General features: G+C 55.5%; 1 protein-coding gene across 3 annotated transcripts in view; it reads left to right on the forward strand.

Annotated features, from left to right (window-relative positions):
- KLHL29 (kelch like family member 29) overlaps window positions 1-27,065 on the forward strand; it is a 294,701-nt gene that overhangs the window by 220,273 nt on the left and 47,363 nt on the right. For all 3 annotated transcript variants that reach the window (XM_059405212.1, XM_059405211.1, XM_059405210.1), the window contains 2 exons: window positions 12,912-13,053; window positions 15,633-16,145. In XM_059405212.1, coding sequence (XP_059261195.1) covers window positions 12,912-13,053; window positions 15,633-16,145 — 655 coding nt within the window. The remainder of the gene's footprint in view (window positions 1-12,911; window positions 13,054-15,632; window positions 16,146-27,065) is intronic.

Consider the following 27,065-nt stretch of genomic DNA (forward strand, 5'->3'; position numbering starts at 1 on the left):
AGGGGGAAGGTGCTTCAGGAGGCCGGCGTGCTGCCAGCCAGACAATGGCAATGTGTGGAGTCCGGGCTGGCTGGGTTTCCCCTAGAAATTCTTGGATTCTGTTTCTACCCTTGCACCTTTCATTCCAAGCCTCTCCTTCCCGGGAAGCCACCTGGCGTGCGCTCAGCCTCACTGCGCGAGGCAGGGAACGCGAACTCGCTCCACTCACTATGTTATTTAGGAGCAAGCAAAGGAAACTTCTCGTGTCTGCATATTTAAGCGCTTTTATTAAGTGGAACAAGCTATTTCTGAACACAAGAGTGGCCAACAGCCTTAGAGGAAATTAAAATGAACCATGACAATGGAAAATTGCACAGGGGCACGGCGGATTCTCCGGAGATAAATACAACAAGCCTTTCAACAGCGTTCAGGAAAGACTAGAGATCATGGAGATTATGTTGTGAGAGGAAAAAAGCAAACCGTCAGAAAATTAGAGCTCAGGCTTATGGGCAGACCCACCGTATGCTGGTCAGGCCCCTGGGTGTCCCTCTATTAAATACCCCCCACCCCTCGGGGTCTGGTGGACAAGGTGCAGCCCGGAAACAGCCCGCAGACCGAGCTTCTCTCCAGCCGGCCAGCATCTTCTAAACCATCCTTGCGTCCATGCTTTGCAGGAGCCATCAGCTGAACCGTGTCTCCCCAGATTTTGTCTGTCGAAACCCTAACCCTCATTGTGATGGCATTTGGAGATGAGGATTTCTGGAGATAATTAAATTAAGATGAGATCATGAGTGTGAGGCCCCATGAAGAGATCGGTGTCTTTATAAGAAGAGGGACTAGAATTTTCAGCAAGAAGGCAGGCATCTGCAGACCCAGGAGAGCTCTCACTAGACCCCAGCCATGCTGACACCCCGACCTTGGACTTCCAGCCTCCAGAAGCACAAGAAGTTCTGTTGTTACATCAGGCAGTCAATGGTATTTTGTTATGGCATCCTGAGTTGTGTCAGTACAGAACAGACGGACGGCCGGACCTTGGTCTCAAACTACTCCTGGCCTTGAGGGTAGAAAGTGGCGCACCTAAGGGTTCAGTAGCTGTTGGCTGTTACCATTTTAATTACCATTAGCCATTAGCCGGTGCGCTCTCCAAGGCCGTAGACTGTTCCTCCCTGTGCTTCTAGCACGGGGTAGTTTCTCAGTAAGTGTGGGGTAAATGAATGAATGAACGATATAGCAGAAGCCAATGAGCACCAGCACGAACTGACGAAGCTACGGTAGCCAGGGAGCAGGGCAGGGCAGGGTGGAGGCCTCACTCGGCGATGAGAGGAAGGCAGCCTGGACGGGGCAGCCTGGGCCCCCACTGAGGCATCGGTGGAGGGGGGCTGGTCCGGGACCCCTTGGCCTGACCCAGGGATCCGCAGCGAACAGCCACAGGCGGCAAGCCCTGCGTGCGTTCCCTCGGCCGTCCCCATGCGGAGTCAGGTCCAAGCAGTTTGGGAGACAGAATCGTGGTCATGCAAGCCCCTTACAGAGCAGGGCCGGGGCCTTCTGCTGCTCTGGTCACCTGCGACCCTGGTCCTCCTCCACTGTCACTCCTGAGGCTGAGGAAGAGAAACTCAACCTGCCCCGAGAAAGCTGCTTCCCTGGGACTCCCATTCCCTTCACCAGCACTCTCTGTCCCGCACCTGGACCTCCAGTGAGCTGGGACAGAAATCCAGCAAGCTCGGTGAAGAGACAGACTGGTACTGAACAATGCCACCTCCTTAAAAAAAAAAAAAAGAAAGAAAAATCACTCAAACCACCTCAGTTCTGAACCAAGGGAGCTGAGCTGGACTGTGGCCAGAGGGCACTCCTCTCCCTCAGGGCCGTGCCTGGCTGCCAGTTGTTATGGTGGCAGAAAGCCTGAGCAAGCAGAAAGCAGAGAGAAAGAGAGAGGGCCAGAGAGCTGGGAAGGTGTTCATGGAGTGCCTGCATGCTTCTGGAATATTCCGCCGCAGAGCTGGTCGGTCCCTTACCACGTCAGAACCTAGGCTCCAGTCCCGAGACACAAGCTCGGGTGCTGACTTGCATCAGTGTCAGAGTCTTGAAGTCCCAGCAGTGAAACTGTTTCAGTTCCTTCAGCGGTGCCATCCCGTCTGAGGAGCTGCCTCACGGGGACATTTGTGCTGCCTTGTTTGTTTCATTGTCCCGCCTGACCTTGGGGCGACCCTGCCACAATCCCCTCTCTTGTTAAGGCTCTAATGAGGTCGCTAAAGATGTCTGTGTCAGGACCGCCTTGCCGAGCTCTCAGTTAACTTCATGCTCGGAGAGTCGGCTGTGCAAGTCACACGGCAGAGGCCTTCAGAACTCAGAACTGTCCCCTCTCCCCGGCGGGCCTTTGTCTGTGTGAAAAAGGTAAGGAATCCTCTGCCGAGGCCCACGACTCGAAGGGTAGACCACAGGAGTTTTAAAAGGAGTGTTAGGTGTTTGTTGAAGAAAGGACCCCCAGGGGGAGGTGCAGACAGCCAGCCGGAACTCATTTTGGGGTTCTTACTGGCTCCGGGGCGAGTCCTGCACCCAAGGCAGGCTTGATTACTCCCCAAATGCCCGATAGGGAGGGCCTGGCAGGGCGTCAAGGGGCAAAGTGGCCAGGCCAGTCCCTGGCCCCAAAAAGAGCCTGCTGTGTCCCCTGGAGGGGCTGGGAACCATCTCCAGGAGGCCTGGGAGCCTGGTCCAGGATCAATATTGGGTGCTCAGAGTCCAGGCCTCTGAGGGCCAGGCCAGACCAGCACATAGTTCAGTCAGGGACGCACGGGTAGCCCCATACCCACTCCCGGCTCAGCCGCACACCGCACACTGGCACAGAGGATCTTCTCCCCAGATTCACTGAGGATTTCAAATCTGAGAAGGACAAAGGCACCGAAACGGCTCTTGCCGCTGTGCCTCTGTGAGTGTGGAGCTGACCCTGGGGAGGATGGGGGTGTCACCGGCTCTGAGGCTGGGAGGTGGAGGGGTGGTCCCGGAGTATCCCTGCCTGCGGGGGCCGGCATTTGGGAAATGTCCCATCAAAGGCCAGGGTGAGGCTGCTCTGGCCAAGCCTTCTTTCCCGCCCACTTCGCTGTTAAGAATGAAGACGGGTCGCTGTGCGCCGGAGGGAGCTGCCTCGGCACCAAGGCCAAGGTGAGCGGGAACGCGCCGGGCCGCTGGGCCTCTGAGCGGGGGCCACGCGGGTTACAAGGAGCAACGGCTGCCGGGGGGCGATGAAAGGCCCATCCCAGCTCTGCGAGCAGGTGCCCCGCGCGCTCCTCCTCGGCCCCGTCGGTCCGTCTGGGCCACTCGCATCCTCACATCACAGGCGTCTGCTGAGGGCCAGGCCTGCCCTGTACCTTTCAGCAGAATGAAAGGGAAACTGATATCAGAGGGAACTGAAGCACAGGAAAGGGCCTCTTTCTTTTCAAAGACTTTCATTTGTGATGGGCTTTTTTTTTTTTTTTCTAGGTGATCTTATTTCAAAGCCCCTTTGAAAATGTTGTGGGTTTTGTAATGGATGAAAAGTAACTTGGAAATGGGACTAAGAAGTTTTCAGTTGAAAGTTGTTAGAGGCAAGTTGAAAGCTTTGAGTTGTAAGGTTCTGCCAGATTTATCATGTCTTTTGTCCACGAGGCCCATCCGTGGGGGCAGGGGGCTGGAGGGAAGGGGCTGGGGAGCCAGACAGGGCCCACGAGAGAGCACAGTGCCGAACCCAGCCCCAGCCACGGTTGCTTCACGTCTGTAAGGGGAGCCATCCGAGCTGCACTTTCAGCAGAAACGTCTCCAAGGTATAGACTTTGATGTGGGGAAAGGAAAAAGCAAATGTACTTCCAGAGTACTATAGGAAGCTGGGTTCTATCGAAAGCAGGGGCTACCTCGCAGATGTTTCCTATCAGAAAAATAATTATGGGAGACGTTAAGGCCCGAACAGCCCTGAGAGAGGGAGAGAGGGGGCCTGGCATGAGCCCTGGGGCAGGGCCACGTCGCAGGACTGACGAGAGGGGAAGCCGGGGATCGCCACAGAAGCCGTTTGGGTAGGAAACCAGGAAGGGCACCGTTCCAGAAACAGAAGGGCAGAGAGTTTCAAGGAGGAGGAAGGAGGAAGCCAGAGGAAGACGATGGCTACAGTACTTTGCAGGGTTGGGCAGAGCTCGGGGGGCGGATGGAGTGGGGACGTCCAGAAACCCACGGAGGGCACAGCGTGGAAGAGGAAGGCAGATGGATGCTAGAGTGGCAGGGGAGGTGGTCAGACAACGAGTTCTCAAGTTTTCAGGTCTTGGGTTGGAAAGCCCAGGGGAAGGGCTGCTGAGAGAGGGAGAGCTGGAGACAGAAGGGACTTGAAGGTGGGCCCCGCGGCACCATCCACGTTAGAGAGGGGAGGTATCTATATGGCCCTGCTCTGAGACAGAAGAACGGGCCCCCCCAGACAGTGTCAAGGCCGCACTGGCAGCATTTGGGGAAACACATCCGCGATGGCTTAGGGTGTGTGGCCTGAGGGAATAGGAGACATGAGGGAAGTAGAGTATGCTAGGAGGGTCTGAGCAGGAGGCTCCGTTGGGCTGGATACGGTGTGGGGAGGGGAGGCCATGGCTGGTACTCAGAGCACCAGGGGCGGGTGTCTCCGTGTTACCCCAACGGGGTGGGTGGGTGCAGCCTTGACATGGCTGAACTCTTTATGAGGCGGTGGCCTGGAACATTCCAGCCACCCCAGATCACTTCCGACGGCCTAAGGGTAGAACAGACATGGGTAAGAGGCCCGAGTCTGGCCTACACTAGCTATGATCAAACTTCTCCAGGCCCAATTACTGTCATCCGTAAAATACAGGTAAAATCATGGAACTCCTCGTGGAAGGAAATCACGTCGTGCCCGTGCCTGGCATGTAGATGGCGCCCAATACATGTGAGCCGTAAAGATGGCGGCAGTCCGGGCAGCCCGTTCCATCTATGCCTGGTGTGTGTCTACGGCTGGTCTTGTTGGGCCCTTGGGGTGCCCCATGAGAGAGAAGGCGCCGGAAGGCATCAATGGTTGCTGGCAACAAAGCCTGGGGTCACAAGGCCAGGTTAGAAGCAGAGCACTGGCCTCCAGCTCTATCTCCCATCCCAGCACTTGGGCTGCCCTCGCCGAGCTGTCCCCAGGGGCCACTCCCTCCTTACCAGGCTCTCCTGCCCCTCCCCCAACACATGCCCTACCCCCCACCCAGGTTGCCGGCAGGAACACCTGCCCCCCAGAGACATCATCATATTCTGTAATATGATTGGAATCTGAATATATATTTAAAATGACAAGATTGAAATTAAAATTTAAATAAAGAATTACTTTTCTGTAAGTTGCTCCGAAAGCAGTAATTTAGCAGCAAATTGATAGAGAAAGGTAAGCACTGGTCCTTTAAACCATCATGCAGTTTCCGGCATTCGAGCCAGAAGTGTCTCAATTTAACACATCATTGGTTAGTATTATTAGAAATTTCAGCGGTCTCTGGAGCATATTATGGCGGTGCTCTGAAGGGGAGGCCGAGGGCGCCGGCCTGGGTCCAGGGGGCCAGAGAGGGCATCCTCATGAATGAGAGCAGGAGGGGCTCCAGAGAGCCTCCCCGAGCCTTGCGTGGGGATTTAGCTGTGATGATTCTTTTGTTTGTAGTTCGGTGGCAGTCCTGAAATGAGAACTGAGAGACCCATAAATGTCCTATGCTCTCCCCAGAGGCCACGCATTTCTAGCTTTAGCATCTAACAAAACATCCTTCTGACCCCTTGAAACCAAGGCTGGGGCCAGGCGTCCGTGGAGATGGTGCCACCAAGAAGCCGGCTCCCATGAGCCGCGTGAGCAAGACCCAGAAATCTGTCCCATTTAGCATCTGGCCAGCAGCCTCCGGGACTAGGTTCCCCACACGCCTGCAACCTTGAACATCCAAACTGTCACAGCTCCCCAGAGTAAGGTCCAAAGACTACCTTCCTCCCCGGGTCGGCCTGTTACACCACCACGTGGACTCAGGGGCCCCCTGCCCCAGGCCTACTGCTCAGGGCCCTCGGGAGTTCCGGGTGGGTTCAGAAACCTGGATTCCTAACACACATACACACGCCCAGATACTCACGAGCACTCACGTTGGAGAACCCCTACGTTAGAGGTGGTCGGCGCTCCACTGTGTGACCTTGGCATCCGAGCTCTCACTGACAGCCTGCCGGTCCCAGAAAGCCAACAACCTAGGCATAAACACCAGCTATAATCTAAAAAACCCAGACACCAAAATAGCTCCTCCCCAAACCTGAATGGCCAACCTTAGAATACCATTCTTCAAGTAAAAATCACCTTCCTAGGGTCTTGCCTTTGTGGTGCAAGAGCCCCGGGGAGGTTCCAGCACTCAAGCCCCAGTATACGGGTCTGAATAGTTTAAACCTGTCTCCGCCCGCCCCCAAAGGTGGGCTAGACACCGTGAAGAACCTCAATGCCTTGCAGGGGCAGGGATGCTGAGAAGAAGAAACAACCACTCTTTGAAGGGAGTGGCCTGTCCTGCTGTGCGAGCCGCAGCTGTGATGGGATCCCCAGCGGTAGCCCAGGACCTGGTGATCCGAGGGCCCTGAGCAGATCTGCTTCTGCTGGGAGCTGGGTGGGAACCGACTCTGGCTGTTTTCAGAGGAGCCTTGAGAACCTTCCAGAGTAAAAAGGGAAAGGCAACAACAGCTTTTCACAGCGGATGCTATTCCTGGGACCCCAGGGCCTCTACCGTCAGTGTGCCTCCAACCAGCGGCGTGCTCCCAAATCCGTGGGTCTCTGCCACCAACCTCTGCAGACCGTAGGCTCCGAGCTGGACTGGCTTCCCCACATTGCCCAACTTCCAAACCAAAATCTCCCCCAAGTGTGTCTGAGCAGCAGGGCCCATGCCTGGAACCCAGCTTCAAGGGAAGCTGGCAGAGCAAGCTCTCTGGCTCCCACCTCAGGTTGGGAGAAGGGGGTGGTGTGGCCAAGGTGCGAGCAGTCAGAGACGATGCCCAACATCCGGGGGTGGTGCTCAGGCCACAACAACAGCAGTCCTTCGTCAGAAGGGGCCTTCAAAACCCAGAGCCAATGCTTGTCTTTTCCAATTTAGGTGGAAATTGTGGGAAGTCGTGAGGCAAAACCAAGGCTGCAGGTCAAGTTCAGAGTGGGGTCAGCTCTGGGTTACCCACTGCTATTGTCCTCCTTGTGGGTTGTCTGTTTTCACCCAAGACCTCTCCCCCCGCCGCCCCAACCCAGCTGGGGTGTGCTTAGGGAGACGCTGCTCTCGCTTTAGTTGAAGCCTTTATGCCTGGTCCCCACTAGAGTTAAGCGGCAGGCATCTTTTGTGGACACAAAGGATACATACAGAACTGTCGTATTCATATGTCGAGAGCAGCACGCAGATGACTTTTTTGGTCTTTTGCTATTCTGCAATATACACAGTAGACTTTTTTCTTCTAGTGGCTTTAAACAATATCTCCAAGTACCTCACAGATTTGTGCACAGATTCTGAGAGGTCTTGGCTGGACCGTCTGCTGCTGACCAGAGTTGCCTGGTGGAATTCTTCTGAGCAGCGTTGCTGAGGGGCCCAGGAACTGCCTGGCAGTCCTCTTGAAAAGCTTGGCCCTTAGCTGGCATAATGTCATAGCCTCATGGGTCTGCTTCCTGCGGCCACTCTCCCAGCCTGGGTCATCCTCCTGGTCCCTGGACAGGCCTGTCCCGTCCTGCTGGTGCAGATGGCTTGAGGGCAGGAGCCGAGCTTGACTACCACTATGACCCAGGGTCCCGCAGTGCTTCTGGCCCACAGTGAACAGGGAAGCTTTGTCCAGCCCATTAAACGGAGGTGAGGGCTAGGGGACTCTGGGGTCCCCTGAGCAGAAGAGGCTCATTGCTTTTTAAAGGATGGGCCCAGCCGTGTTCATGACGCCCAGCAGAAGGCAGTCTCTGCCAGCCCTGTCAGTCCCCACAAGTGACAAGAAGGTCAAAGCTCACAGGTTCTGATCTGGGGAGGCAGGTTTATCAGCATCAGCAGGAGACAGACACATGCACTGGCATTGTCGTTACTCCTCCCAAAGGAGGCCACTTGAACCCCTAAAGTGGACTCTGGAGCCTGACTCTGTCAAATGTCTGTAGGCGGGAAACGCACTTGTTGCTGTGAGGTTCTTGGTGGTGACTTCGGCCTGCATCCATCTCCCTTGGTGAATCCTGCCTAGACTTTGTGGCCCAACACCAGCCCCGTTCCTTCTGGATGCTATCCCTGACTTCCAAGCTCCTTTGAGTCACCTTCTTCTGACCTCCTTGGACAAACAGTGGAAGAAGCTGAGCTCTGGTTCCTCCGGCCATCCCCCAGCCCCGGAGAGGCAGGTGTCAATCTCAGCACCCCACATCTTCCGTCCCACTCAGGCACGTGGGAGGGGGCCGACAGAGCCAGGCCTCCAAGCAGCCCCTGGCAGCATTCAGGGCGATGACATTGGGGGGCCCCGCACACAAGTCCCCCACAGTCTGGATCCTCATCTCCCCAGTAAGGGGAGCTCATTGCCTGCCATCTCCCACGGGCACCGAGCTACTCCACATCCGCACAGTGGACACGGTCCCCTCTTCTGGAACACACCCCATGCATTGCACTAGGAGTGAGGAATGCCCCTACCGCTGGCCAGACCCAGAGCTCAGAGACGCCACCTGCTTGTTCGTTCCCTGGGCACCTGCAGAGGGCCAGGCACCACACCGGGTCCCTGTTGTCACGGAGCTGCCCCACCAGGACGGGGTCCGTACAGGCCCTGAGAGGCAGTGTGAGGAGACTGTGATCATCGCATGCACAGTATGTCGGTCCCAGAACCAGCAGGCACGTGAGCGCCCCAGGCAACTCCCTCCCATCTTGTCTCAAACCTTCCTGACCCCCTGGGATGCTCACCTCCGTGGCACTATGTGCAAAAAAGAAAAAGGTGCTCCCTCGGAGTGGACCGACTAGCCAAAATGAGCCCCTCTGGGCGGTCACAGCCTCACGGGAGAATCCCCAGAGGAAAAGTGCCCCCTGACCCCCTCTGCCAGGCACCTCTGCATTGTGCACCACCTTTGGCCCCACACAGACACCCCCAAGCACAGCAGGCCCCCCAGTACCACTAGGTGGGCGATGTTTACCTGGGCTGGTACAGCCCAAGCCAGGGGCCCCGTGAGGCTTGTCATGGGGTGAGGTTCCTACCCCCAGACCAGCGGGCGTCTCAGCCCCGGCCTCCGCCTCACAGAAAGCTTCATCCGTAAAGGATCGGAGTCTTTAGTGTTCTTCTGTCTCGGAAAGAAGCAGGATGCTGTCAGCTGCCGTAAAAATGTGACCTTTGAAAATTTACAAGAGCTCGGGGTTTAAAAGCTGCCGCGTTAATGATGCATCCAATTAGCATCTCATTAAAGGGAAGCAGAGAGAAGTCTGGCCGGCCCAGCAATGGGCAGAGAGGGCCACTCCGAAGCACCAGGCAGAAGGAGGGCTCTCCTCATCTGCCTCTTTCTGCCCAGTGTCATCAGGACGGGGGAGCAGAAGCATGGCCAGGAATGCTGGCACAAGGCCAGACATCGGGTGGCTTCACTGACGTTCCGGGTGATGCAATGGGAGGGGCCGGCGGAGCCTCCCCCATCCCTGCCTCCGTCTCCTCCTGGGCTGTTCTCAGGGTTGGTTTCTGAGGCATTCTTGTGCTGACACCCCCCCTGGCAGGGAGAAGCGGAACTGGGGGAGGCCTGCTCTGGCTGGGCGAGACCTGGAGGGCCTTCGGTGAGGTCAGAGACCTCTGGGGACTCCGGACCAAGGGAGAAAGTCTCAGCGGGCGCTCAGTTCGGAGCTGGAGCCACGGACCTGTAGGTGGTGCCCTCGAAGCCTCCAGAACTTGGGAGGCTTCTACTTCAGGCCTGGAGCCCTTCGAGGGAGGAGGGGCTCCGGTCAGGCCGAGCTGACTCCCATCACCTGCTGCAACATCCCTCACCCACCTGAGTGCCCGGGCGCGTGGCAGAATGCACGACCGCATCCAGTTTCTTCTGGAGGGAGGGGAGAAAGGGATGTTCGTTTCGTTGTTTCAAAAAAAAAAAAAAAAAAAAGCAGAAATTTCTGAGCTGGGAGTTGCTCCTCGCTTCAGGAGTTGCTAGTGCGAGCAGACTGAGTGGTCTTATTTATCTTTTCTAAAGGGAAAAATGAAAGACCCGTTTGCCTTCTCACGGCAGAACGGCTTTCTTGTACATAAGAACTTGCTTGTGACAGTCATGAAAGACACAGCCGAGCAGAAGGACTGTGGTAGCCAGGCCCAGTGCTCCCAGCCTTTCTGGGTTCCCCCTGGGCCCCCCGGCTTCCTTCTGGAGGCTAACTTGCCTGCCATGCGTAGAGCTAAGTGCCCCCCCTCTGCTGGGAGCAGCTGCTTGAGAGCAGGGCTGAGTCTCAGTCACTGTGTCCCCGGTGCGTGGGGCAGGGCCCGGCACGGAGCAGGGGCCCAGTGCTCGCTTGCCGAACAACCCAGCTAACCAACAAACAGGTAACGGAAGGACCCGCCAGGAAGGCTTTGGAGCCAAGGGACTAAGCCCTTGAAAAAGTGTGCAGTGTTTCAAGTTCAGAAACTCCCCAGTTTTAGAGCAAAAACAGGAACTCCTGGAGTTTTCTAGTTCAGAATCTGGTACTCACCGTGGAGAAAGAGACCCCAACCCAGCTGGTGGCCTCCGCCGGCCGCCGTAGGGCCAGAGCTGCCAAGCTCCCAGAGCCCTCCCCGACCCTGCCCCAAAGTACCAGGCCCAGGAGGACCCTGCAAACCAGACCTGTCTCTGGCTTGAGAGGCCTCCAGGAACCCCGGCGCCGCAGAGAAGGGTTGCGGCGCCCCCTCCTGGCAGAGGGTGCCCAGGGAGGCTGGAGTGTCCTCCCTCAAACCTCACCCCCAGGCAGGGCCCTGAGTGAGACATCCCACAGGCTCCTTCCCCTTCGCAAGCCTCTGGTTATGGGATGCGACCTCTGCTCCCCCCAGTCCGCGAGCACGCAGGGGAAGCTGGGCATGCGGAGGTGACCACAGACGGGGCCCGCTGCAAAGCCCTCTAGAGAATGCGAGAAAAGCCACAGTTTTGTTCCCTACGTCCCACAGGACTGTTGGTGAGTGTGGCTAAATCCCCAGCCTCCTCCCCACCGCCCACCACCACCACCACCACCACCACAGCCAACCCCAAGCTCCCGTCTGTCCCGATGAGAAGGAAGCTTGTCCACTGAACTGTTCTTTCCTCCGGAGATTCACTCTTTCCCTTTGTTTTCCTGCTCTGTTCACAGAAGCGAAGCATCCGAAATGCAGGCCAGAGAGAAAGTGCAGCCTAATGTCATTAGCTCCGTGCAGCCCACAGGTCCTAACGGGACCCGGCTCCGCTCCTCCGGCCGCTGTCATGCAGGCTGTTTGTCATCTGCGTTAGGCATCCGAGACCCAATAAGTGCTGTCCTCCCTCCTCTCCGCCTGCCCCTGCCCAGCCAGCCCTGCTGCTCCCAGAGGCCGGCCGGGGGCACCGCCCTCCCAGCTGGCTCACTGCGACAGCTTCTGTGAGAAGTCAGAAAGACCGTGGACCTCACCTGGGAGAAGCCTGCAGACGCCCCTTCAGGCCCCTTGGGCCGTCTGTGGCTGTCCCCAGTAGAGAGGGTCTCTGCCCTGCAACCGAGCCCAAACCGGGCTGGGGCTCTGGCTGCAGTCCTGGAAACTGCAGAAACTTCCTGAAACCACCTGTGCGGAGACCCCACCCCCACCCCACCACATCCCAGTGACCCCAGGCTCTCCAGCATGCTGTAGGATTTCTTCTTGTTCTTCTTTTTTTCTTATTATAACGGTAATGGCCCTAGTAGAAAATCTGGCAATACAGGCAAGTAGAGACAAGAGAATATTCCTCCCACCGAGGATAACACCCCTGCTAGCACTTTGGTTTTTTTTCTCTCCAACACGTACCGTTGTACATGTGAGGTTCTCTTTGTGCCCTCTTATGTCCTGCCTTTCTCATTTAACACTATACTATAAGCATTTTGCCATCTCATTATGCGTTTCAGTAAACATGATTTTTTTTTTTTAAAGATTTTATTTATTTATTTATTTGACAGAGAGAGATCACAAGTAGGCGGAGAGGCAGGCAGAGAGAGAAGGAAGCAGGCTCCCCACTGAGCAGAGAGCCCGATGCGGGACTCGATCCCAGGACCCTGAGATCATGACCTGAGCTGAAGGCAGCGGCTTAACCCACTGAGCCACCCAGGCGCCCAGTAAACATGATTTTGAATGACCATATAATATTCCATCAAGACTGTCGCTCAGAAACCAGTGCTCTCCTCATCCCTCTCGTTCATCTAAAAATCTAAGTTAGAGAATGAGATCCTGAGACAGAGAGCCTGCCTCCTTCCCACAACGAGGAGCCGAGGGTCCCAGGGAAGATGTCCCCTGGGCTGGGCTGTCCTCACACGGGTCTCAGCCCCTGCCCTGCCTACACCTCCTCCGGGAAGGGGCACATGGCAGGGCCTCGGACCGGATGGAGCCGAACGGTGGTGTTTCGGAGAGCGGTCTTCTCTTCTCACAGGTCAAAGGGCCAGGCCCAGAGTGGCGTTGAGCCTGGGCTTAAGACACAAGGGTCTGCGGCTCACGCCCGTAGACGCTGTGATTAAATCATGACCCGAGGGCCGCGGGAGCTTCGCTTCTCACAGCACAGAAAGCTTTCCTTCCCCATCGTTCAGGTGGACTGAGCAGCTGCAGAGGGCGGCCGGGGAGGCACCGGGCGGGTGCTCCCGGGGTTGGGACTGGAGCAGAAGCCTAACAAGGACTAAGCCCAGATGCTCTGCCACTCCACAGGGGTGCTGGGCTTGGGGCCTGCCCGGGCTCTGCCGCTGGCCCGCTGGCCACGTGGCACCGCTCAGGGAATAGGTCCCAAGGCAGCAGCTCTGGCTAGGCCACGCTCACCCTCCTGCTCTGCTTCTCCCCAGGCCCCTGGAATCTCCAAAGCGGACAATCAGTCCCAGGGACTCACGACCAGCATCCGGTGGGGGCAGACACCCATCAATCAGTCCACGCCCTGGGACACTGATGAGCCACCCTCCAAGCAGATGAGGGAGAGCGACAATCCAGGTGCGTATGTCATCGGCAGCCAGAGATTCCCCCCACCCCAGGGCTGGAAGGGGTGTCAGAGGTCCCCCAGGTGCTCCAGCTTGTCAGCAGGCCCCGGCCCACGGGTCTGCAGTCCTAGGCTCAGGCTGCCTGCGGGTCGGGACCCCGTGTGCCCTGGACGGTAGCTGCTTCTCTACCCCTTTCTCTGCTGCTCAAGAAAGCTTTGGGGAGGAGGAAGGAAGGGGAGCAGCATCACAGGGGTGACTGAATCTGCTTTGTGTTATTGTGAACAGCCCCTCCCAGAGTTCAGTACTCTGGTGCACACATTTCTCAAGCCACACCTTCCAGGGAGGTTTCGCCTTGTGGGTGTTTGTAGGAGAACCGGGATGCTCCCCCTCCCCCTGGGCCTGGGGGCTCCCCACCTCCTACAGCACCCCAGCCCTTCTTGGGTCAGCTCTGACCATAACAACACCTTCCCCGTTACCGCCCGTTGGTCCCAGACCTCCCCTTAGGACACACGGAACTCAGCTCCTTGGCCCTCCACACCAGAGCCCTGCAGATACCTGGACACCCCACTCATCCTCCCCTCCAGGTCCTCTGCAGGATGAACACCCCAGGTTCCTCGGCCACACTCCAGAGCCTGTGACTGACAGTTTCTTTACCCTCCAGAGAATTATATCTCCCTCTGCGTCCCTCAGGGCCCAGAACCCAATGCCCAGAGCCCACATGTGTCATGCCCAGCACCTCCTTCATTCAGCCCCTCTACTTTGACCACCGCAGCCTTAGATCACTTCTGATTGTCTGCTAGCCCCAGACATGCGCTGTCACCAGTGACACCCCAAGACTGTGATGGCAGCAGCTGTGACCCCCTTCCTCTCAATCTGCCTGAGGCGGTGGAGTGTAGGGACTCACGGACAAGTCCTAGTCCATATCTCCCCAGAGGACTCTTAGATCTCTTAGATTCCGGGTCTTTATTGCTGACCTGGGCCTAGCCTTCCTGATACTATGTCACCTGCAGCTGGCTGGTGACAGCTTCCCTCTCCTCATCCAGCTCATTGATAAATAGGGCGAGCAGGACTCAGGGCCCACCAGCAGAGACCTCCTTTAGGTCCCCAGCATCCTCTGGGCCAGTCACCCTCTCATACATCAGTCGCCTCCATGGGCCTTTCTGTACCTTCACCAGAGCTCCCAGAGAAGTCACTGGCCGTGCTCCCAAGTTCTGGTGCATCGTTCCAGGCCCCCCAACTAATCCTGGAGAGAAACGAGCCTCGGATGTCATGCCTTGTGCTTAAGACACCAGGCTGGCTCCCAGCTGGCTCCTATTCTTCGGGCTTGGGGACAGTCCCCCTTAGCAGCCCATTCTAGAATCTCGCCGGCACTGCTTCGCCAGTATTTGCCAGCTTCTAGTTGTCTCCAACGAGACAACTAGTTTTCTTTCTGCAAGGGAGCTCCCAGCTCCCCTTCTCGACTCTGGGGCTAGGGGGTCCTGAGTGGTCCCCTGGCCCCCACTCTCTTCCTCAGTCTCCCCACTCTCTGTCTATACTGCCACTCCCAACAGCATCATGAAAACCAAGGTGGCATTTGAGTGATGGAGACCCAGCCCCACACTCATTCAGTCAGAGGTGACCCAGAGTGTCCTTCCCTGTCACAGTGTCTTCTGGCTTCACTCACAAACACGCTTGGGTCAGCTCAGCTCAGGGGAACCTGGCCCTGCTCGGCCTGACCTGGGCTCAGCTGGCGTCGAATCTTGTATCAAGTCTCAGGAGGTGGGTCTGGGCCCCGTTGCTCATCAGAATTCCCTTATGGGCCAAAATGCACTTCTGTTGTTTCCCCCGGGACCGGCCATGCAGAGGTTGCTTAGGAAGAAGCCTGGTCCCCCAGCAGGGCAGTGGACTCCAGCCCCTGGCCGGCTCCCCCCACTGCCCGCACCCCCTTCTTTCCCTTCCCATACCACAGGGCTCTTGCACGGCTCCAGGCTCTGGTGTCCCCACCTTGCCCAGCAGACACCTACTGTCTTCAGAGTCCACCTTTCCCCCTACCTCCGCCAGACAGCTCTTCTCCAGAAAGGAAGGAAAAACACCAACATTTATGGAACATTTAACACATACCAGACACTCTGCTAGTTTTTCTTTCTTTCTTTCTTCTTTTTTTTTTCCCCCCCAAATATGTTTTCCTCATTCAGTTCCTCCCAGGAGAACTCTGAGGTAGGTGTTGCTAGTTCTGTCTAACAGAGAGGAAGAGTGAGGCTCAGAGAAGATAAGCAGCTTGCTCAGAGCTCCTGGCTAATTAATGGCAGAGCCGAGATTTGAACCCAGCACTCTTTGAAGGTCTCTGCTTTTTTTCCCTCTCGGTTTTGTTGCCTCTTGAGCTCTCCCAAGCAGACTGTGCTCCCTCTCTGGGCCTCCATGGCCATCTGCTCATGTACCCCCAGCACACTTATCCTGTGCTACTATTATCACAGATTTGTGATCTGGGGGTACTGGATGTGGGTGTCTTGTCCGCCTCTGTGACCTCCGCACCCAGCCCAGGGCCCGGGGCAGATGGTATTTGCCGAGGGAATATGTTTGCAGCAAATGACATCTCTTCCATCTCCCTTGCAGGCACAGGGCCATGGGTGACCACGGTGGCCGCCGGGAGCCAGCCCGCCCTGATCGCACACTCCTATGGAGTGGCCCAGCCTCCCACCTTCAGCCCGGCTGTGAACGTCCAGGCCCCGGTCATTGGGGTGACCCCCTCACTGCCTCCCCACGTGGGGCCCCAGCTCCCGCTGCTGCCAGGCCACTACTCGCTCCCACAGCCACCTTCCCAGCCACTGAGCAGCGTGGTGGTCAACATGCCCGCCCAGGCCCTGTATGCCAGCCCGCAGCCCCTGGCCATGTCCACACTGCCTGGCGTGGGGCAGGTGGCCCGCCCGGGACCCACTGCCGTGGGCAACGGCCACATGGCCGGGCCCCTGCTGCCTCCACCACCACCAGCCCAGCCGTCTGCCACCCTCCCCAGCGGTGCCCCTGCCACCAATGGGCCCCCCACGACTGACTCGGCCCACGGGCTGCAGATGCTACGGACCATTGGCGTGGGGAAGTATGAGTTCACCGACCCCGGGCACCCCAAAGGTAAGTTCTGCTGCCTACATACTCCCGTGTGCCCGCATCTGTGCTTCCCTGAGGGGTCACGACAGCGCGGACAGGCGTGCGTTTCCTGGCGTCCTGTGCTCTCCAGCGGTTCCCTCGCTGGCCTCACCCGGCTTGGAAGCAGTAGTGGGGCCTCCCCCTGCCCAAGGCAGCTGGGCCTCAGAGGAGGCAGAGGGGAAGGTGGGGGAGCGAAGGAAGGCCAGGGGAACGCCTGTGAGCCGCCAAGGGAGGAAAGGGAGAGCCTTGCAAAGTCCCGGTCCTCCAGCCCAAGCCCTAGGCCGTTCTCCCTCTGACCCCGAGGCTAGGCCAGGTATGGAATGAGCAGAAAGCCTGCGCTCCTCTTAGGGCTCCGTGGAACAGTCCTCTGTGCGGCCTTCACTTCCCACCCAGAACAGGCAGAACACGAACTGTGGCCTTCCCCAGAAGAGCTCCCTCTGCGGTGCGGTGCGGTGCGTGAGAGCGGCTCCCCAGACCACAGGGGAGAGGAATGTCTGTCTCCTCCCCAGGAGACACTCCCGGGCCATCCTGAGCCACTTGGATTTTTGGTTTCAAGGAAGCAAGGGTGGCTCTGTGAGGCTCCAAGAAAGAGCCCCTCTAGCCTCAGCCTTCAGTCACCCCTTTGCCCCACCCCCCGGGGCAGTTTTCAACAGAGCCTGCAGGAGGAACCCCCCGGCCTTAGGGTCAGGACAAAGTGCCTCAGCAAACAGGCTTCACTCCTGATATCTGTCGGAGCGGTCTACCCAGCCGGAATGCAGAAGGGGGCAGGAGGAGGGGGACCACAGATGTTACACTGCTGGGGTTCATCTACCCCAGACTTGCTTGCTATCCATTAGAGCTCCAGACAGCCAAGCCTCTTTCCTGCTGAGTGCAGAGGGGAGACAGCAGTCGCAGGCAGGAGGGCACACGGTGGGTGGTCTGCCTGCTGGGGTACCCAGGCCTCCTTTGAAAAGGGGAGTAGACGGTCCTGGGAGATGTGGACCTCTGGGCATCACTTCTCTGTCTTCTGGCTAACAGCCCCTGGAGATGGCTCCTGGGGGGGGGGGGGGGGGTGCCCCCCCCCAGAGCAATGACTTCCACTAGCCATTCTTTCCAGCCTGCTTTCATGCATCTCTATCCTTATCCTTTTGAGCAATTTTCAGACCTCGTCAGGCATCCCAACAACAAAGCCGTGTCTAGATCTCCATTGGGTTTCATTCCCAATCTGATTGCGCCCCAACTGCCTTTGTTTTGGAAATCAGCACTAGTTTTAAATGACAAAATTACAGAAAATTACATCTAAATTCTGGTAAACTCTTGCTTTGTTTAAGATCTTTTTTAAAAAAAATTGACTAAATTGATTTTTTGTTTGAATTGTTTTGGTTAAGCTCTCTCTCCCTTAAAAAGAAAAAAAAAAAAAGTACTCCCAGTTTATACGCTGCCAGCTCTGATACACTGGGAACTGGGTGTCCTGGCTGCTTCCGGGGTTGTGCCAAAGGCCAGGCACTGGGTGGGCTTCCCTCTCCCCATCAACAGGAGCATCTCTGCTGCCCCCAGAGGCCTCCTAGGGCTGATGAAAGGTCTTGCTGAGTTGCCAAATTTCAGACATGTATCTAGGAAAAGGACTTATTCTGGGCAGAGAGGCAACAGGCCCAGCTGGATCTAAAGTCCCTGGTTTGGGGCTTAGCACAGAACTGGGGTCCACCTCCCCAAAGGCACACGTGCAATTTCTCATCACACATCTGAGCCCATAAGCTCAGGAAGTTACAGGCAGTAGAGACCCACTGGGCCCCCCGGGTCATTGCTGAGCCATACAACTCTCTGGGGCCAGAGGGCAAGGATCACCCTCTGTGGTGATGCCAAATCCTCAGACGGGAGGGAAGGAGAGTGAGGGCCCCTCCTGGGATGTGTCCTGCGAGCCCTAGGGCGTGGATTCAGGGCTAGGTGAGGCCAAGCATAGGGTAAGCCTAGAAAGGGTGCATAGCCCTGCTTTCTGGTAAGCCAGTGAGGTCCCTCCAGCTCCAGCCTGCGACAACCAGTGACCCATCTGTCATGTTGATTTCCATAGTCGGCCAGGGAACGGGCTTTTTCCCCAGAGATTACATTTAACTCACTTCTCTATTTATGGCCCTCATGAGCTGATTTCTCCCCTTATATTTGTGGCAAAGAAAGACAATGAAGCATGAACATACAAATGCCTCCAAACTCAAGCCTGGGTGGGTTATGTGGTTTTTTTGTTTTTTGTGGCTTTTTTTTTGTAAAGTAATTTCTCCTTTCATTTCTAATCTTAAAAGCCTTTATTGCTAAAGCTATAATTTGTCTGTCAGATCTAGTGTCAAACAACTGAATTTTTTTTTTTTTTTTTAAATAAGAAACCCGGATTCTAAAACCAAATCTTTGAAACTTACCATGTGAGAATCATATCCCTGACAAGACCGTGTGGGTTTGGATTTGGGTCACTTTTAATTTTTCCCCGAGGGATTTTACATCTCCAAAACCCAATTGATTTCACACTCCTAAATGACAGACAGCTGGCTCCAAGTGGGAACCAGGAGGCTCGGCGTGATGGCATCAACACTAGTCAGAACTCCACTTAAGGAAGAAAAAAAAAAAAAAGAAAAAGAACTTTCCTTCTCTCCTGTTCTGTTTGAAAGCTTGCCCGGCATTATAATAAGATTCACTGTAGAGCTCCTTGAGATCTAGCTCATTAAAGTCCTGCGATTTTTCCTCTATTGTTTGACATGACAACCTGGCCTCTCCCGGGGTTGAGTAATTATGGAGAGATCCCCTCCATGAGGAACAGGTCTTGCCAGCCAGAGGGATGGGCCTCTGGATGGGTATTTTTAGACTTCATTAGTGCCCTGATTTAAAATTTCACATTTTGTTTCTTGTAATTATCTTCCAATCGACGGAGCTGAAATTTCTGTTGGGGCTATGTGAGTCTGCCTTCCCAAAAAGAGTGTTGGGACTTTAATTTAAAACTTAACCAATTGAAAAATAAAGGTGGCGTGGAAATGCTTTTTTGATTTGCAATAGGTCAAGCGATTGTCTCTCGTCTGTGAACAGAGAAGCCGGCTTGCGTGCAGTTCACTTTAATGAGCGTTATTTAAATGCACTGAGCGCATATAGATTTTCTTAAGAAACGTACAAGATAAATCTTTCTTTCTCTAAGAACAATTTGGGGGTAGGATTTCATTCTTTAAAAAAAAAAAAAAGATTATGTGTTGAAAACTAATTAAAATAGATTTCATGTGTGCAAAGTGATAAGGGAGGAAAAAAGAATTAGTTCCATTTGAATCCTGTTATATACCTGAGGCCTTTGTCTTGTACTGAAAACTGGGAAGCAATCTATGGGCTGAGGTGGCGGCCAATGTCGGGCCTTGTGAGATGAGTGAGGGATGTCTCATGTCCCCGCCCCGGGGCGATGGGAGCCCAGCCGAGTCAGGGCAGAGGCACGAGCTCTCGGTGTCCTTTTTCCACAAATGATTCTTGGGGCCTAACAAGGTAGCCAGAGACCTTTAAAAGCCCCAGACTAATGAGGAGCTGCAGAAAGGTTATGTTTTCACGTGCATTTCCAAGGAGAAAGAGGCAAGGTTGCACCTGCTCCCTTCTTTTTCTGAACGAAAAAGCAAAATCCAAGTTGACCTGAAGCGGTGAAGGCTTGTCTCTTCTGACTTCAGATTCTGTAGGCCTAGGGCGAGGGGCCTCGAGGATTCCCACGGCTGGGGAAACATGTTGTGGGATGGGCTCAGCCCCTCCCTGTGGTTTCACACCTCTTCCTTCCAGTTTAGGAAACCTGGACCCCCACCGGGGGGAGCTCTGTGTGTCTTTATGCCACTTTCTGCTTGGAAAGCAGCCACTCTGTCTTCTCTCCGAGTGGCAAAGACAGGATCTAGAAAAGAAACCTTGAGGCACACTGAATGTGACAAGGACAAGTCTCCTAACCTCTCTGAGCCTCCTTGTCTTCATCTTGAAAATGGGATGAGAGTACCATCCTCATCGGGCCGGGAGGAGGTTTGAATGGGACTGTGGCCATGAACATACATAGAGCTTTGCCCTCCTAACTCTGCAAACCATTGTTCCCGTCAACAGTGACCCCAGGTCTAGGGTTCAGCAGAGACGGAAGGTGGTGAAGGGGTGGGAAGCAGAGCCCCCTCCCCGCTGCAGAGGAGATGAAGGAAGCCCAAGCTTGTTCGCACGGTTGGCAGCGCCCTGGTCAGGCAGCGTCACGGGACCACCATGTCCTCATGCGTAAAAGGGAGTAGACATGTGGCCTTTCTGGCAGGAGGGTTTGGACTGCTCTCCCCGGTGTGGAGCCCAGAACAGATGCCCCCCCCCCCCATCCCAGCCCCACCCTCTGACCGGCCAGGGCACACGGCTCCGTGCAGATTCTGGAAGCAGCTGGGAATTCATGATGATAAAGCTGTTTGCCCACACAGGGTTAGCCCAGAGGCACAAAATGTCCAAACTGAAATCACCTTCCCACAGACTTGCTCCTCCCATGCCTCTGTCTCAGAAATGACATCATGAGCCCACCCAGGAGTTCAAAGCCAAAGCCCAGAGTTGTCCTTGACCTGCCTTTATTACCCCCCTTATGAGTCTGAAAACGCCTTTGATTCTGCCTCCTCCAGATCTCTCCTCTCTCTGGCCCCACCACCACTCCCCTCTCAGGCCCTAACACCTCTGGCCTGCATTTGTGGCCTTCAGGCCCACGGTCTGTCCCCCTCCTGTCCAGGCCCATCGTGCAGCCACTGGAGTCTGCAGGGCCCAGGTCCAGTCCCGTCTCTCCCGGCAAATGCCTCCACCAGCCTCTGCTACTTTCAGGATCGTGCCCAACGCTTCACGTGGTGCCCCAGGGTCCGACTCCCGCCTGCCTCCACCTGCATCTGGGCCATTCCGCTCACAGGCTGCCCTGAAGCCATGTCAGGACAGGGGCTTTCTCCCAGCTGTGCTCTGCCCTTGGCCAGGCACCTACAGTACAGTCGCCCCGCTCCCGTGTCACTCTCCCTGCTAGGCGGCGAGGCTCTGGGTTGGGGGCAGGCACCTCCCCCCCGACATACTTGCCCCAGAGCATAGGAGAATCTGAAACTCTGCCTCAGTTTCCTCGTCTATATAGGGGGATAATAACAGAAGGTGCTTCTTAAAGTCATAGTGAGGATTCAGTGAGTTCTTTGACATAAAGCCCTCGGAATAGTGCCCAGCATATCGTTAATCACTACAAAAATCTCTGCAATAAGTCTCTACAAAAGCAATGCCAGGGTCTCCTTTCAATGTCTGTGATCTTCTAGGGGCCCGGGGTAACATGAAAAAGCCAGAAGCCAGGTTACCTTGGGAGGCTTGATAGGTGGTGCCCCCACGGTGATGTCTGAAGCCCCTTGTCCCCGGGGATCCACTTTGAACACAAGACCTTGCTTTCTTCCCCCTTGTTAACACTTTACACCCCTCCACATCGCCATCACAACCAGAAGGCATCACGCTGTTGGGGAGACCCTCCCCCTAATTCCAGGAGCTGTTGGAGGAGGGCTTCTTTCTATCTGCCGTCAGGGGATCTCAGCATCCTGCGAGATTCAGCTGGACCCCAGGTGCCAGACTTGTGGCGTGGGTCCTCCTCCAGGGCCATATCAGTAGATGGGACAAATAGGATTGGGTCGCGCCTGCAGACCAACCAACACTTGGGGCCAACAGCACGGAAGGTGCCTAGGAGCCTAGGTTCGGCACCAGACTGCTGGCATAGAATTCCAGCCCCACCACCGGCTGACCCAGTGGACCTGTGCTGGAACACTGGGGTCTCTGAGTTACCTCAGTTCCTCATCAGTCCCATGGAGAGAATATTAGTGCTCTCATCATAGACATGTTTTAAGGACTTAATAATGTATGCCAAGTCTCAACATAGCGCATGGCACGTAGTAAGCCCACAATATTAGCTGTTGTTACGACCACCACTGATGTAGAGAATCCTGGAGAAGAAATATTGTCATGTTCCTTTGGCTCAGGCCCTCCATTGTTTCTAAAGTAAGGTTGCTGAAAACAATCTCCCAGAACTAACTGCCGTAACCCTCAGTGCTGATCTGGAACCAAATCCACAGACCCGCTGTTACCCTAATTTTCCCCTTTCCAGCCTGCCCCCCCCCCCAACCCCGCCACAACACACACCCTCACCCAAGAAATACGTGTCTCAGTGGTTGTGGAGTTTGACACTTGGTCTACAGAAGGTGCTGGGTCCCCGCCTGTGCTGTGCCTACCCCAGGCCTGCCTCGGAGAGCCCTCCTCCCCTTCGCCGGGCTCAGCCCCCTGGGGTTTGTTAATCATTAATTGGAGGGTTGTCCAGGGCTTAACTGTTGTGTTAACAATCATTTGATGATGAGTGAAACAGGCAAGCAGAAAGATGCCGCAAAGGCCCCTAGACCACCCGGAGATTGTCGGAACAGAGATGACCCCAATACCCCAGCCCGTGTGCAACCCTCCCAGGGGCCTCTGCTCAAGTGTCTGCCTCCCCCCTGCCCTGAGTGAGCTGAGTGCATAGAACTAGGAGTAACATAGGGGCTTTCAGCCTGAAATCTCTACTGAGCATTCTGGAGATCAGAAATCCTGCTCTGCCTCTAACTGTTGACCGGCAGGGCCAGCGGAGACAAGACTCCATGGCAATGAGAGGGCTCTTCAGATGAGAGCAGAGGAAGGGGTATTTCCTGTCCAGGGGCTTTAGGAAATGGCACTCACCCACGGCAGGAAGCCAGCCGCCCTGGTCTCAAGCCCACGCAGATACCAGCAGGGATGACCACCAGGTTCCAGATCACTGATACTCAGAGGCCACCGAGCAGCTTCAGTTATGTCACCTCCTTCCCTGCTCTACCACCAATCATTTATTGAGCAAGCAGTATGTGTAGTATAAGGCACCTACTGTGTGCAAGGCCCACATTAGCTTTTCCACTCAGAAGGCGCTGCGGAATGTGCTGGCTGCCTGCTAACACTCCCAGCTCCTACTGAACCTGAAGCCCCATGGGGATGCCTAGAGTGTTCCAGACATGGCCAATGCAGTGGAAGGAGCTTATACCCCACTTGGGGAGTCCAGGGGACCTGGCAATAAAAGCCACAGGACCTGGAGAAGAGAGATCAGTATGGACTGGGCCTCAAAGGCAGGCAGAATGACAGAGGGAAGTGAGCAGAAGGGTGTTAGTTCTACATAGGCAAGATCTTAAGGAAGAATGTTTGAAATCAATGCCAGTGACACAGAATTGTGATTTCTATCACAGAGCCACACACACATCTATTCAAATGGCTTATAGGGCCTGTCCTGATTCAAGACAGGTCCAGTTAGTGATTTACACTTGAGGGCCCAGGAGTCCAGTCCCTGTCCTCTTGGTACACAGAGTTTAGGAAACCTGGATTTTCCTCCAGCTTCGTGGCTTTACTTGCCCAGTTAGTGATGGCCCGATAAGGATCCAGATAATGATCTTGGGCAAGAGTCCATTTTATCAGTCATTCTGATCTTGCAATGTGAAGTCATTCTGGCCAAGGTCAAGTCATTCTGGCCAAGGACAAGTCATTCCAGTCAAGGTCAAATCGTTCTGGTTTTGGAAGGCCACTCTGGTCTTGCAGGTGAAGACCCTGTGGTCTTCAGGGGCTTTGATCTGAGTAGGAAACATTTGAGGGCCATGAACCCCTCACTGGGAAATCGGTGCACACCCAGGGTCTATAATTTGTAAACCTTTCTCTCTCCCACTGTGACAGGTTAATAGCAAATTTCCCGTTGCCCGATCATTCTGCAAACATCTAACACAGGCTGTCTTTGCTAGGAAGGACATGCCGTGCCAGGATGACCCCTAACATTTTTCAGTTTTTGAGGCTGGGGATGAGTTTTGAAAGGGGAAAAGCTGGACAAGGCTGTGGAGTGCCTGCTGCGTGTCCCCTTGTGATGTGGAGGTCACGGTGTCCCAAACCATGAAACCAGCGGGAGGAAACGGGACACAACACTGGCTGTGGCTGAAATTACATTCCATTCAAGAGCACACTCACTATTCCAGAAGCGTAAAAGGTCAGAATAACACACGCATGTTAGGAACCGAAAACATCGTGTAGATTGCTTAAAGGGGAAAAACGACCCAAAATCTTGCCATCTGTTGAAGCAGTCACCATTGCTTGTTTTCATTGTATAACGCTTTCTTTTCAAAACCGTATCTTAGAGGGAAGCCCAAGTGTGCATCAGTGCAGCAAGAAAATGCTCTTTTTTACCTTCTAGCTATGCCAGCCGCCCTTTGGATGACCTAGCCGCCGCGCCGTGAACTGTCTGGTTTGGCCCACCGGCCCCACACGGCCTTTCCCTACTCTCCCACGTGACTTCTCACTGTTGTCATTGTCCCGTGTCGCAGACCCAGGTCTACACACGGCCTGGACAACCACGGATCTGTGTAGCCCTGCTGTCTGTGGAATCAGCTGTGTCTGAGCGTGTCAGGGCCGCCTTCACAGCCTGCCACCCCCAGGGCGGCTGAAACAACACCTGTTAGTGTCCTCGACGTTCTGGAGGCTGGACGTCCAAGATCAGGGTGCCCACAAGGTTGGTTCCTCATGTGGCCTCCCTGCTCGGCTTACGGATACCCATCTCCTTTCTGGGCCCTCCCCTGGCCTCTCCTCTGTGCAAGCCCTCCTGCTGGCTCTTCCTTGTCGGACATGGATTAGGGCCCAGTCCTCATGACCTCATTTAGCTTGAGTCCCTTCTTAGAGGCCCTGTCTCTACACACAGTTGCTTTGAGAGTTAGGGCTTCGTATTACTGGGGCAGGGGGACACAATTCCGTGCCTAAGAGGCTACCTGTCAGTCTAGTTGGCAAATGGAGTTAGAGTTAGTCCATGTCATCTTGCCTGAACAATGTCTCCTCCCCAGTCAGACCGCACTCCTGGGGCCATCACTGACCTTGGCCACATGGTGCCATTTATGACTGGGCCCCCCATAAGTGTGGGGGTGTCTGGTCCCCACTCTTCCTCCCATGCATGCCTTGTGGAGCTGCTGACAGCCAGTAAGTGGTCCTGTGGAAGGTGGCGCTTTGATTCCAGCAGCCTGGTCACATGTGTCCCATGAGCCTGGCCGGGAGAGGCCCAGTGAGCAGGGCCCAGAGCAGCCAAGCACAAGGGGCCCGTCTCTATGCCGCTTTCTGTCTGCAGGGACAGAGGTTTCCAGGCAAAGAACTCCTAGCTGCAGATAAAGTGACTGCTTAAGGAGTGGGAATGGCTTCAACAGGGGACTCTCTAGAGACAGTTTCTGGGGACAAGGTGATATCTTGGAGAGAGCCCTGAACTTCAGTCTCCCCACCCGTAGAATTGGGGGGGGGCATGGTTTCTAAATGATCTGTAAGGTACTATCCCAACACTGTAGTGGTGTGGAAGGGGTGAGGGGGCGGAGAGGAGAGGATGGCTTGTTGCTGAGGAGTGACTTCTCACCACGTGGTGTAGGTGATGAGTGGCCTGGGAGAGCACGGCGGGGAGGAGGGGCAGCGGTCTGCGCCGGCAGACGCAGCCCTGCTTCTCAGAAGGGCATGGAGTGGATGTTTTATATCCGTTGTAGCTTCACTCTGCACTAATGTAATCCTTGCGGCTGCCCTCTGAAGTGGCCTCAAGGAGGGAAAAGCGAGGCTTGGCTGACACACTTGCCCGGGTGTGGGCAGTGGAGTGGGCATGGGAGTCAGGATCCAGGCCACCCGCCTCTAACCCCACGCCCTTCCCACCGTACCGCACCTCGAAGCTTCCCCACCTCGTCGGGGGCTCCGCATATCGGGGCTAACGAGGGGTCACGATGACTATCTTACATCTCCTGGGGTCACATCTCAGTATAAATTGGCGATTCTGGTGTTCTTTCCTTATCTCTAGAAGAACTGTGTGGCGCACGGACGGGTGAGGGAGTGGATGTCGTTCCTCAAGGAAACCCATGAGGGACGTCGGGCCCTGGGGGGAGACTGCAGGCAGGGCACTGGCCACCCCAGAAGCCACCAAGCTTGGGAGTCAGGCCGCCCCAGAGATTCCTTCCCACGGTGGCATCTCCCGCATCTTATACATGGTATTGCAAATGCAGTAAAGTTAATGAAGCCAACCAGCCATGGGAGGAGTCAGGAATTCCGTGCAAAGATGATACATCTTCAAAGTTAATGAGGTCTATGGAGCTTATGCCCTTCTAAGTGATCGTGGTTCTTGAAACCCACCAAAGAGCAGCACACCCACTCAGAAGCCGTTACTGACACCATGCCCCTCTGTCACAGAGGGACAAGGGACCCACCAGGACAGGGCTCCTGGAACTGGCTTCCTACTGACGCCTGGGTAGCCTTCGGCTCCTTGGCAGCTCAGAAGATGTCATGCCTGGCCAGCCATTCTTGTCCTTTGCAAAGGGGACTGGTCAGCCTCGTGGTGCTCAAGGAAGCGTGTGATCAAATGGAGCCAGGAATCTCCTGAATAGTGTCCAGGCCAGCCCACAGCCTCAGGCCCAGCCTCAGCATTCGCCGGAAGAGGCGCATGAGAACAGCTAGACTGTCAGCCCTTCCAGACTGGCCAGGGCCCAGGGTGGTCCCTGGGCTCGGGGAAGGTGAGCAGACAGTTTCTAGGAAGCGTAGATCTGGAACCGGCTGAGGAGAAACACAAGCCGCCGTCAGCCCGACTGCAGACTGAACAGGGACCATCGTGCCCTGGCCCCGGGGCCCCCTGAATATGTTCCGCCAATGCTCTGCCGGATTCCAGTCTCCCCCGAGTTAACACTGCTCACAGTTTCTGAAGAACACAAAGTGGTATTTGTTGTGCCCACAGAACATCTGCTGAAGGCAAAACTTGTGTTCATAGCTCTTCACTTCAAAAGACTTGCCGTGTTATAAAAAGAAAGGGACCATCTGTCCCTCTTCTGGACCCCAGCACCTCTTGGAAAAGATTTCTGTGCAAGAAGGCAGTGAGAAGTC

Source organism: Mustela nigripes, chromosome 7, assembly GCF_022355385.1.
Source record: "Mustela nigripes isolate SB6536 chromosome 7, MUSNIG.SB6536, whole genome shotgun sequence".
Taxonomy (NCBI): domain Eukaryota; kingdom Metazoa; phylum Chordata; class Mammalia; order Carnivora; family Mustelidae; genus Mustela; species Mustela nigripes.